General features: G+C 38.3%; 1 protein-coding gene across 1 annotated transcript in view; it reads right to left on the reverse strand.

Moving 5' to 3' along the window:
- Positions 1-11,064, reverse strand: part of LOC135562001 (dynein axonemal heavy chain 6-like) — a 32,168-nt gene extending 21,104 nt beyond the window's left edge. The window contains exons 1-2 of the mRNA XM_065004534.1: positions 10,907-11,064; positions 10,474-10,617 (exon numbers count right to left, since the gene is read on the reverse strand). Of these exons, the coding sequence (XP_064860606.1) occupies positions 10,474-10,617; positions 10,907-10,996 (234 nt within the window). The 5' untranslated portion in view covers positions 10,997-11,064. The remainder of the gene's footprint in view (positions 1-10,473; positions 10,618-10,906) is intronic.
- Between the last annotated feature and the right edge of the window lie 1,638 nt (positions 11,065-12,702).

Consider the following 12,702-nt stretch of genomic DNA (forward strand, 5'->3'; position numbering starts at 1 on the left):
ATTTACTGTCCCTAAGTCATACAGATCTAACAGGGTTGATAGTATTTACTGTCCCTAAGTCATACAGATCTAACAGGGTTGATAGTATTTACTGTCCCTAAGTCATACAGATCTAACAGGGATGATAGTATTTACTGTCCCTAAGTCATACAGATCTAACAGGGTTGATAGTATTTACTGTCCCTAAGTCATACAGATCTAACAGGGTTGATAGTATTTACTGTCCCTAAGTCATACAGATCTAACAGGGTTGATAGTATTTACTGTCCCTAAGTCATACAGATCTAACAGGGTTGATAGTATTTACTGTCCCTAAGTCATACAGATCTAACAGGGTTGATAGTATTTACTGTCCCTAAGTCATACAGATCTAACAGGGTTGATAGTATTTACTGTCCCTAAGTCATACAGATCTAACAGGGTTGATAGTATTTACTGTCCCTAAGTCATACAGATCTAACAGGGATTGATAGTATTTACTGTCCATAAGTCATACAGATCTAACAGGGTTGATAGTATTTACTGTCCCTAAGTCATACAGATCTAACAGGGATGATAGTATTTACTGTCCCTAAGTCATACAGATCTAACAGGGTTGATAGTATTTACTGTCCCTAAGTCATACAGATCTAACAGGGTTGATAGTATTTACTAAGTCAGATCTAACAGGGATGATAGTATTTACTAAGTCATACAGATCTAACAGGGTTGATAGTATTTACTGTCCCTAAGTCATACAGATCTAACAGGGTTGATAGTATTTACTGTCTAAGTCATACAGATCTAACAGGGTTGATAGTATTTACTGTCCCTAAGTCATACAGATCTAACAGGGTTGATAGTATTTACTGTCCCTAAGTCATACAGATCTAACAGGGTTGATAGTATTTACTGTCCTAAGTCATACAGATCTAACAGGGTTGATAGTATTTACTGTCCCTAAGTCATACAGATCTAACAGGGTTGATAGTATTTACTGTCCCTAAGTCATACAGATCTAACAGGGTTGATAGTATTTACTGTCCTAACAGATCTAACAGTCATACAGATCTAACAGGGTTGATAGTATTTACTGTCCCTAAGTCATACAGATCTAACAGGGTTGATAGTATTTACTGTCCCTAAGTCATACAGATCTAACAGGGTTGATAGTATTTACTGTCCCTAAGTCATACAGATCTAACAGGGTTGATAGTATTTACTGTCCCTAAGTCATACAGATCTAACAGGGTTGATAGTATTTACTGTCCCTAAGTCATACAGATCTAACAGGGTTGATAGTATTTACTGTCCCTAATTCATACAGATCTAACAGGGTTGATAGTATTTACTGTCCCTAAGTCATACAGATCTAACAGGGTTGATAGTATTTACTGTCCCTAAGTCATACAGATCTAACAGGGATGATAGTATTTACTGTCCCTAAGTCATACAGATCTAACAGGGTTGATAGTATTTACTGTCCCTAAGTCATACAGATCTAACAGGGTTGATAGTATTTACTCTAACAGTCACTAAGTCATACAGATCTAACAGGGTTGATAGTATTTACTGTCCCTAAGTCATACAGATCTAACAGGGTTGATAGTATTTACTAAGTCATACAGATCTAACAGGGATGATAGTATTTACTGTCCCTAAGTCATACAGATCTAACAGGGTTGATAGTATTTACTGTCCCTAAGTCATACAGATCTAACAGGGTTGATAGTATTTACTAAGTCATACAGATCTAACAGGGTTGATAGTATTTACTGTCCCTAAGTCATACAGATCTAACAGGGTTGATAGTATTTACTAAGTCATACAGATCTAACAGGGATGATAGTATTTACTGTCCCTAAGTCATACAGATCTAACAGGGTTGATAGTATTTACTAAGTCATACAGATCTAACAGGGATGATAGTATTTACTGTCCCTAAGTCATACAGATCTAACAGGGTTGATAGTATTTACTGTCCCTAAGTCATACAGATCTAACAGGGTTGATAGTATTTACTGTCCCTAAGTCATACAGATCTAACAGGGTTGATAGTATTTACTGTCCCTAAGTCATACAGATCTAACAGGGTTGATAGTATTTACTAAGTCATACAGATCTAACAGGGATGATAGTATTTACTGTCCCTAAGTCATACAGATCTAACAGGGATGATAGTATTTACTGTCCCTAAGTCATACAGATCTAACAGGGTTGATAGTATTTACTAAGTCATACAGATCTAACAGGGTTGATAGTATTTACTAAGTCATACAGATCTAACAGGGTTGATAGTATTTACTAAGTCATACAGATCTAACAGGGATGATAGTATTTACTAAGTCATACAGATCTAACAGGGTTGATAGTATTTACTGTCCCTAAGTCATACAGATCTAACAGGGATGATAGTATTTACTAAGTCATACAGATCTAACAGGGTTGATAGTATTTACTGTCCCTAAGTCATACAGATCTAACAGGGTTGATAGTATTTACTAAGTCATACAGATCTAACAGGGATGATAGTATTTACTGTCCCTAAGTCATACAGATCTAACAGGGTTGATAGTATTTACTAAGTCATACAGATCTAACAGGGATGATAGTATTTACTGTCCCTAAGTCATACAGATCTAACAGGGTTGATAGTATTTACTGTCCCTAAGTCATACAGATCTAACAGGGTTGATAGTATTTACTGTCCCTAAGTCATACAGATCTAACAGGGATGATAGTATTTACTGTCCCTAAGTCATACAGATCTAACAGGGTTGATAGTATTTACTAAGTCATACAGATCTATCAGGGATGATAGTATTTACTGTCCCTAAGTCATACAGATCTAACAGGGTTGATAGTATTTACTGTCCCTAAGTCATACAGATCTAACAGGGATGATAGTATTTACTGTCCCTAAGTCATACAGATCTAACAGGGTTGATAGTATTTACTGTCCATAAGTCATACAGATCTAACAGGGTTGATAGTATTTACTGTCCATAAGTCATACAGATCTAACAGGGTTGATAGTATTTACTAAGTCATACAGATCTAACAGGGTTGATAGTATTTACTAAGTCATACAGATCTAACAGGGATGATAGTATTTACTAAGTCATACAGATCTAACAGGGTTGATAGTATTTACTGTCCCTAAGTCATACAGATCTAACAGGGATGATAGTATTTACTAAGTCATACAGATCTAACAGGGTTGATAGTATTTACTGTCCCTAAGTCATACAGATCTAACAGGGTTGATAGTATTTACTAAGTCATACAGATCTAACAGGGATGATAGTATTTACTGTCCCTAAGTCATACAGATCTAACAGGGTTGATAGTATTTACTAAGTCATACAGATCTATCAGGGATGATAGTATTTACTGTCCCTAAGTCATACAGATCTAACAGGGTTGATAGTATTTACTGTCCCTAAGTCATACAGATCTAACAGGGTTGATAGTATTTACTGTCCCTAAGTCATACAGATCTAACAGGGATGATAGTATTTACTGTCCCTAAGTCATACAGATCTAACAGGGTTGATAGTATTTACTAAGTCATACAGATCTATCAGGGATGATAGTATTTACTGTCCCTAAGTCATACAGATCTAACAGGGTTGATAGTATTTACTGTCCCTAAGTCATACAGATCTAACAGGGATGATAGTATTTACTGTCCCTAAGTCATACAGATCTAACAGGGTTGATAGTATTTACTGTCCATAAGTCATACAGATCTAACAGGGTTGATAGTATTTACTGTCCATAAGTCATACAGATCTAACAGGGTTGATAGTATTTACTGTCCCTAAGTCATACAGATCTAACAGGGTTGGTAATAATAATGTTTCATATATTCTAACACGGGAAATGTCATGATGGAAGCAGGTAGACAAATCCATGTCAGGATGAAACAGTTTGGTGGTCAGAACGCCATTAAAAGGTGCAGGCCTGTGTGTCTCTATGTTAAGGTAACTGATGCCTGGAGAAGCCTGTGCCCCCCGCAGTGTGTGAGAGTTTGTGCGCTGTGTTTGTCCCCCTGGACTTGGTGTCCTGCTGTTGGAGGTGAGTGGGTGCGTGTGGTTTGTTTACTGTCAGCGAGAGCCAGCCACCAACTCCAGGGCTAGCGGGCACGGAAACTGGCACACATATCATTACACACACAGGGATATGAATGTGTACACAATGGCCCCTAACTCCACAGTAGTCAGGAATATGAATGTGTACATAATGGCCCCTAACTCCACAGTAGTCAGGAATATTAATGTGTACATAATGGCCCCTAACTCCACAGTAGTCAGGAATATTAATGTGTACACAATGCCCCCTAACTCCACAGTAGATAGGAATGTGAATGGGTACATAATGGCCCCTAACTCCACAGTAGACATTACTATTAACTGGTACATAATGGCCCCTAACTCCACAGTAGATAGGAATGTGAATGGGTACATAATGGCCCATAACTCCACAGTAGATAGGAATGTGAATGGGTACATAATGGCCCCTAACTCCACAGTAGACATGACCATTAACTGGTACATAATGGCCCCTAACTCCACAGTAGATAGGAATGTGAATGGGTACATGCTGGCCACTAACTCCACAGTAGATAGGAATGTCAATGGGTACATAATGGCCCCTAACTCCACAGTAGACATGACCATTAACTGGTACATAATGGCCCTAACTCCACAGTAGACATGCATAATAATGTGTCCATTTTGGCCCATAACTCCACAGTAGACAGGAATATTAATGTGTCCATAATGGCCCATAACTCCACAGTAGACATGAATGTGAATGGGTACATAATGGCCTCTAACTCCACAGAATGGCCCCTAACTCCACAGAAGACAGAGCGACAGTCGCCTCACATGAGTTATCCCCAGAGTTAGACTTCACCAGCCTTGTGTTGGTGTCTGGTCGTGTGTGTGCATGCATGTTTAGATCCTCCAGGACAAATCATCTCTGTTAGTTATGGACCATAACACATTCAGCCTTCACCCTTTCTCCCTCACACTCTCTCACTCCACTAACAGGTAAATGATGCATATTCTACTCGTCCACGGACTCACTCAAGGAATACAACATTCTATCCATCATTACACTGTTACAACCCAGGGGACACTTCCAGAACAGGAAAGTAGAGAGTTCCTATTGGATATCATTACTGTGATACCAACCAAAGGCAGCCATAGTCTCCATTGATGGCATGATGAAATACATTGAAAGTTCTCTTCCAGCCTCGTTCACCTGCTGTCCTTATTTCTGAGGGGACAGACAGGGGTTTTCCTACCGATACCTTTAGAGATGTTCATTTCAATATGTTCATATCCATCTACTAAAATGGCATGCCTTTACAGCACATGTTTTTGTTGCATATTTCAAATTGATAAAAACAACTGAATACACTTATAATTGGTAGCAGTCTTCGTCAGATGTTCATAATTGGTAGCAGTCTTCGTCAGATGTTCATAATTGGTAGCAGTCTTCGTCAGATGTTCATAATTGGAAGCAGTCTTCGTCAGATGTTGATAATTGGTAGCAGTCTTCATCAGATGTTCATAATTGGTAGCAGTCTTTGTCAGATGTTCATAATTGGAAGCAGTCTTCGTCAGATGTTGATAATTGGTAGCAGTATTCGTCAGATGTTCATAATTGGTAGCAGTCTTCATCAGATGTTCATAATTGGTAGTAGTCTACAGATTGAATTGATTCCACAGGTACGGCCTCTATTTGATTTTAAACCCTTTCAGGGGACTTAACGAGTGACTGAACGCACCGATTCAGCAAGTGTTTATCTGTTGCTTATGAAGAAAAATGTCAGTCTTGGAGGTGTGGATTGATGTGGCAGTTACTGATGTTTGTCCCCCAAGAGACACCATAGGAACAAAGCCAGTATCACTTCCTAAAAAAGAGTCAGAATGAATTTAAGATAACTCAAGAAATCTGTCATTCATTTAGACGTTTTTGCAAAGGAGCATTTAGTCGCGGAAGTTTACATCTAGCTCAGGTGGTGGGTGCAGTAGGATTTTTCTCAATACATCTACCTAAGGTGTTTGGTGCAGTAGGACATTTATCAATACATCTAGCTCAGGTGGTGGGTGCAGTAGGATATTTATCAATACATCTAGCTCAGGTGTTGGGTGCAGTAGGATATTTATCAATACATCTAGCTCAGGTGTTGGGTGCAGTAGGATATTTATCAATACATCTAGCTCAGGTGTTGGGTGCAGTAGGATATTTATCAATACATCTAGCTCAGGTGTTTGATGCAGTAGGACATTTATCAATACATCTAGCTCAGGTGTTTGATGCAGTAGGACATGTATCAATACATATAGCTCAGGTGGTGGGTGCAGTAGGACACTTATCAACACATCTAGCTCAGGTGTTTGATGCAGTAGGACTTTTATCAATACATCTAGCTCAGGTGTTTGATGGAGTAGGACATTTATCAATACATCTAGCTCAGGTGTTTGGTGCAGTAGGATATGTATCAATACATCTACCTAAGGTGTTTGGTGCAGTAGGATATTTATCAATACATCTACTTAAGGTGTTTGGTGCAGTAGGATATTTACCAATACATCTACCTAAGGTGTTTGGTGCAGTAGGATATTTATCAATACATCTACCTAAGGTGTTTGGTGCAGTAGGACATTTATCAATACATCTAGCTCAGGTGTTTGGTGCAGTAGGATATTTATCAATACATCTACCTAAGGTGTTTGGTGCAGTAGGATATTTATCAATACATCTACTTAAGGTGTTTGGTGCAGTAGGACATTTATCAATACATCTAGCTCAGGTGTTTGATGCAGTAGGATATATTTACCAATACATCTACTTAAGGTGTTTGATGCAGTAGGACATTTATCAATACATCTAGCTCAGGTGTTTGATGCAGTAGGACATTTATCAATACATCTAGCTCAGGTGGTGGGTGCAGTAGGACATTTATCAATACATCTAGCTCAGGTGTTTGGTGCAGTAGGATATGTATCAATACATCTACCTAAGGTGTTTGGTGCAGTAGGATATTTATCAATACATCTACTTAAGGTGTTTGGTGCAGTAGGACTTTTATCAATATATCTAGCTCAGGTGTTTGATGCAGTAGGATTTTTTTCAATACATCTACCTAAGGTGTTTGGTGCAGTAGGATATATTTACCAATACATCTACTTAAGGTGTTTGGTGCAGTAGGACATTTATCAATACATCTACTTAAGGTGTTTGGTGCAGTAGGACATTTATCAATACATCTAGCTCAGGTGTTTGATGCAGTAGGACATTTATCAATACATCTAGCTCAGGTGGTGGGTGCAGTAGGAAATTTACCAATACATCTACCTAAGGTGTTTGGTGCAGTAGGATATTTATCAATACATCTACTTAAGGTGTTTGGTGCAGTAGGACATGTATCAATACATCTAGCTCAGGTGTTTGATGCAGTAGGATATATTTACCAATACATCTACTTAAGGTGTTTGGTGCAGTAGGACATTTATCAATACATCTAGCTCAGGTGTTTGATGCAGTAGGACATTTATCAATACATCTAGCTCAGGTGGTGGGTGCAGTAGGAAATTTACCAATACATCTACCTAAGGTGTTTGGTGCAGTAGGATATTTATCAATACATCTACTTAAGGTGTTTGGTGCAGTAGGACATGTATCAATACATCTAGCTCAGGTGTTTGATGCAGTAGGACATTTATCAATACATCTAGCTCAGGTGGTGGGTGCAGTAGGATATATTTATCAATACATCTACAAGACCATGGTGCTTGCCTAACACGACGCCAGGACAGCGGAGTCAATCACCACCTTCCGGAGACACCTGAAACCCCACCTCTTTCAGGAATACCTAGGATAGGATAAAGTAATCCTTCTCACCCCCCTTAAAAGATTTAGATGCACTATTGTAAAGTGGCTGTTCCACTGGATGTCTTAAGGTGAACGCACCAATTTGTAAGTCGCTCTGGATAAGAGTGTCTGCTAAATGACTTAAATGTAAATGTATCAATGGATAGACCATAATCACCACAGCTGTTTATCCTGTGCTACTGGGCAGGACTGTCTCACTGTGTTCTGCTGTATTACATTTACATTTAAGTGTTCTGCTGTATCAATGGATAGACCATAATCACCACAGCTGTTTATCCTGTGGTAGTGGGCAGCTGTTTATCCTGTGGTAGTGGACAGCTGTTTATCCTGTGGTAGTGGGCAGCTGTTTATCCTGTGGTAGTGGACAGCTGTTTATCCTGTGGTAGTGGGCAGCTGTTTATCCTGTGGTAGTGGACAGCTGTTTATCCTGTGGTAGTGGGCAGCTGTTTATACTGTGGTAGTGGGCAGCTGTTTATCCAGGGGTAGTGGGCAGCTGTTTATCCTGTGGTAGTGGGCAAGTGGCATTGTGGAAATCAAAATAAATGTTTTGACTAATGTCGAGAAGTTGGTTCTCGAGTTCAGTTCGGCTTGAAAGAGAAAATTCTAGCCAGGCAGAAAGGGTCTGGTCCTAGTTCTTGCCCATGGAGTTTCAGATAAAAACATCTAACCTTAGGAGAAAACAGGACAGAATCCCCATTCCCCAGTTACACCTCTGTAGCATGCTAATACTAGCTAGCACCTGGCGAGGAGTGTTGGCCTTCAGTAATATGTATGGCAGTCAGGGCAGGTTAAGTTGGACTCTGGTAATAGATAAAGCTTTGAACCTGTCTGGAAATGCAGTTTTATTTTTTTATGCAGTCTTCTGATGGTATGGAAAAGAAAACAGTATATAGTGTGTCTCTCTCCCCCTGTGTGTGTGATAAGCATGGCATGCTGTAGATGATTATAATTCTGACTATGATGATGATGATTATAATTCTAACTATAATGATGATGATGATGATAATTCTGACTATAATGAAGATGATGATAATTCTGACTATGATGATGATTATAATTCTGACTATGATGATGATTATAATTCTGACTATAATGATGAAGATGATGATAATTCTGACTATGATGATGATGATGATAATTCTGACTATGATGATGATGATTATAATTCTGACTATAATGATGATGATTATAATTCTGACTATGATGATGATTATAATTCTGACTATAATGATGATGATTATAATTCTGACTATGATGATGATTATAATTCTGACTATGATGATGATGATTATAATTCTGACTATGATGATGATGATTACAATTCTGACTATGACGATGATGATTATAATTCTGACTATGATGTTGATTATAATTCTGACTATGATGATGATGATTATAATTCTGACTATGATGATGATGATGATTATAATTCTGACTATGATGATGATGATTATAATTCTGACTATGATGATGATGATTATAATTCTGACTATGATGATGATGATTATAATTCTGACTATGATGATGATGATGATTATAATTCTGACTATGATGATGATGATTATAATTCTGACTATGATGATGATGATTATAATTCTGACTATGATGATGATGATGATTATAATTCTGACTATGATGATGATGATGATTATAATTCTGACTATGATGATGATGATTATAATTCTGACTATGATGATGATGATGATTATAATTCTGACTATGATGATGATTATAATTCTGACTATGATGATGATGATTATAATTCTGACTATGATGATGATGATGATTATAATTCTGACTATGATGATGATGATTATAATTCTGACTATGATGATGATGATGATTATAATTCTGACTATGATGATGATGATTATAATTCTGACTATGATGTTGATTATAATTCTGACTATGATGATGATGATGATTATAATTCTGACTATAATGATGATGATTATAATTCTGACTATGATGATGATTATAATTCTGACTATGATGATGATGATGATTATAATTCTGACTATGATGATGATGATTATAATTCTGACTATGATGATGATGATTATAATTCTGACTATGATGATGATGATTATAATTCTGACTATGATGATGATGATTATAATTCTGACTATGATGATGATGATTACAATTCTGACTATGATGATGATGATTACAATTCTGACTATGATGATGATTATAATTCTGACTATGATGATGATTATAATTCTGACTATGATGATGATGATTATAATTCTGACTATGATGATGATGATTACAATTCTGACTATGATGATGATGATTATAATTCTGACTATGATGATGATTATAATTCTGACTATGATGATGATGATTATAATTCTGACTATGACGATGATGATTATAATTCTGACTATGATGATGATGATTATAATTCTGACTATGATGATGATGATTATAATTCTGACTATAATGATGATGATTATAATTCTGACAATAATGATGATTATTATAATTCTGACTACAAATGATGACAATGATAATTATTATTAGTATAATTATTCTGACTATGATGATGATTATAGCGATGGTGATGAAGGCCCTACTAACCTTGGCATCATTATTGTCTTCAAACTGTTGTCTGACGAAGCTGTCGAAGGCATCCCAGTGGCTGTCAGTCAGGTTACCCCCCACAGACCACAGGTAGCAGAACACAAACGTCTGACACAACACACTGTTCAGGTGCTTAGCTTCCTAGAACACACACACACACACACACACACACACACACACACACACACGTGCTATATTGGCCATATACCACAAACCCCCGAGGTGCCTTATTGCTATTATAAACTGGTCGACAACGTAATTAGAGAAGTAAAAAATCTATGTTTTGTCATACTTGTGGTATACGGTCTGATATACCACGTCTGTCAGCCAATCAGCTTTCAGGGCTCGAACCACCCAGTTTAAAGATGTGTATAATGACTGGTTAACATGTGGTTGTGGTCATGCTGCACTCTAGTAACATTTAGCCTACCATCTTGAGGTCTGGTCTTCCGTCTCCCAGCAGCAGCGCCTCCAACAGGCAGCAGAGGGTAGTGACCTTACTGATGTCCACCTGGCCCATGGCCTGGACACAACGCTTCCACACAAACTGAAGACCCTTCTCCACGTACTGCTCAAACAACGCCAACAGGTACACACACACCGCCTCAGGGAGCTGGGGGGGTAGAAGGGAGAGGAGGATAGGGGGAGACAGCAACAGAGAGGGCAGAGAGAGCAGAGAGAGCAGACAGAGTGAGAAGCAGGGCAAGTTAAATGTATGATCAGGACATCAAGGGAAAAAAAGGTAAAAGTTGGCTTTTGAATTAAGATAAAGATCCATGTCAACCAATAACTCAATAGACAGTAATCAAGATACATCATCTGTCAGCTATAACAACAGAAACAACAGCAGATATAACCCATCTCTGACAACACTGTAGGTCTGTAACATCAGACACAACAGCAGATATAACCCATCTCTGACAACACTGTAGGTCTGTAACATCAGACACAACAGCAGATATAACCCATCTCTGACAACACTGTAGGTCTGTAACATCAGACACAACAGCAGATATAACCCATCTCTGACAACACTGTAGGTCTGTAACATCAGACACAACATCAGATATAACCCATCTCTGATAACACTGTAGGTCTGTAACATCAGACACAACAGCAGATATAACCCATCTCTGACAACACTGTAGGTCTGTAACATCAGACACAACAGCAGATATAACCCATCTCTGACAACACTGTAGGTCTGTAACATCAGACACAACAGCAGATATAACCCATCTCTGACAACACTGTAGGTCTGTAACATCAGAAACAACAGCAGATATAACCCATCTCTGACAACACTGTAGGTCTGTAACATCAGAAACAACAGCAGATATAACCCATCTCTGACAACACTGTAGGTCTGTAACATCAGACACAACAGCAGATATAACCCATCTCTGACAACACTGTAGGTCTGTAACATCAGAAACAACAGCAGATATAACCCATCTCTGACAACACTGTAGGTCTGTAACATCAGACACAACAGCAGATATAACCCATCTCTGACAACACTGTAGGTCTCTAATATCAGACACAACAGCAGATATAACCCATCTCTGACAACACTGTAGGTCTGTAACATCAGAAACAACAGCAGATATACCCCATCTCTGACAACACTGTAGGTCTGTAACATCAGACACAACATCAGATATAACCCATCAATGACAACACTGTAGGTCTGTAACATCAGACACAACAGCAGATATAACCCATCTCTGATAACACTGTAGGTCTGTAACATCAGAAACAACAGCAGATATAACCCATCTCTGACAACACTGAAGGTCTGTAACATCTGTCACCTATAACATCAGAAACAACAGCAGATATAACCCATCTCTGACAACACTGTAGGTCTGTAACATCAGAAACAACAGCAGATATAACCCATCTCTGACAACACTGTAGGTCTCTAATATCAGACACAACAGCAGATATAACCCATCTCTGACAACACTGTAGGTCTCTAATATCAGACACAACAGCAGATATAACCCATCTCTGACAACACTGTAGGTCTGTAACATCAGAAACAACAGCAGATATAACCCATCTCTGACAACACTGTAGGTCTGTAACATCAGACACAACAGCAGATATAACCCATCTCTGACAACACTGTAGGTCTCTAACATCAGACACAACAGCAGATATAACCCATCTCTGACAACACTGTAGGTCTGTAACATCAGAAACAACAGCAGATATACCCCA

The sequence above is a fragment of the Oncorhynchus nerka genome, linkage group LG18 (assembly GCF_034236695.1).
Source record: "Oncorhynchus nerka isolate Pitt River linkage group LG18, Oner_Uvic_2.0, whole genome shotgun sequence".
Classification (NCBI taxonomy): domain Eukaryota; kingdom Metazoa; phylum Chordata; class Actinopteri; order Salmoniformes; family Salmonidae; genus Oncorhynchus; species Oncorhynchus nerka.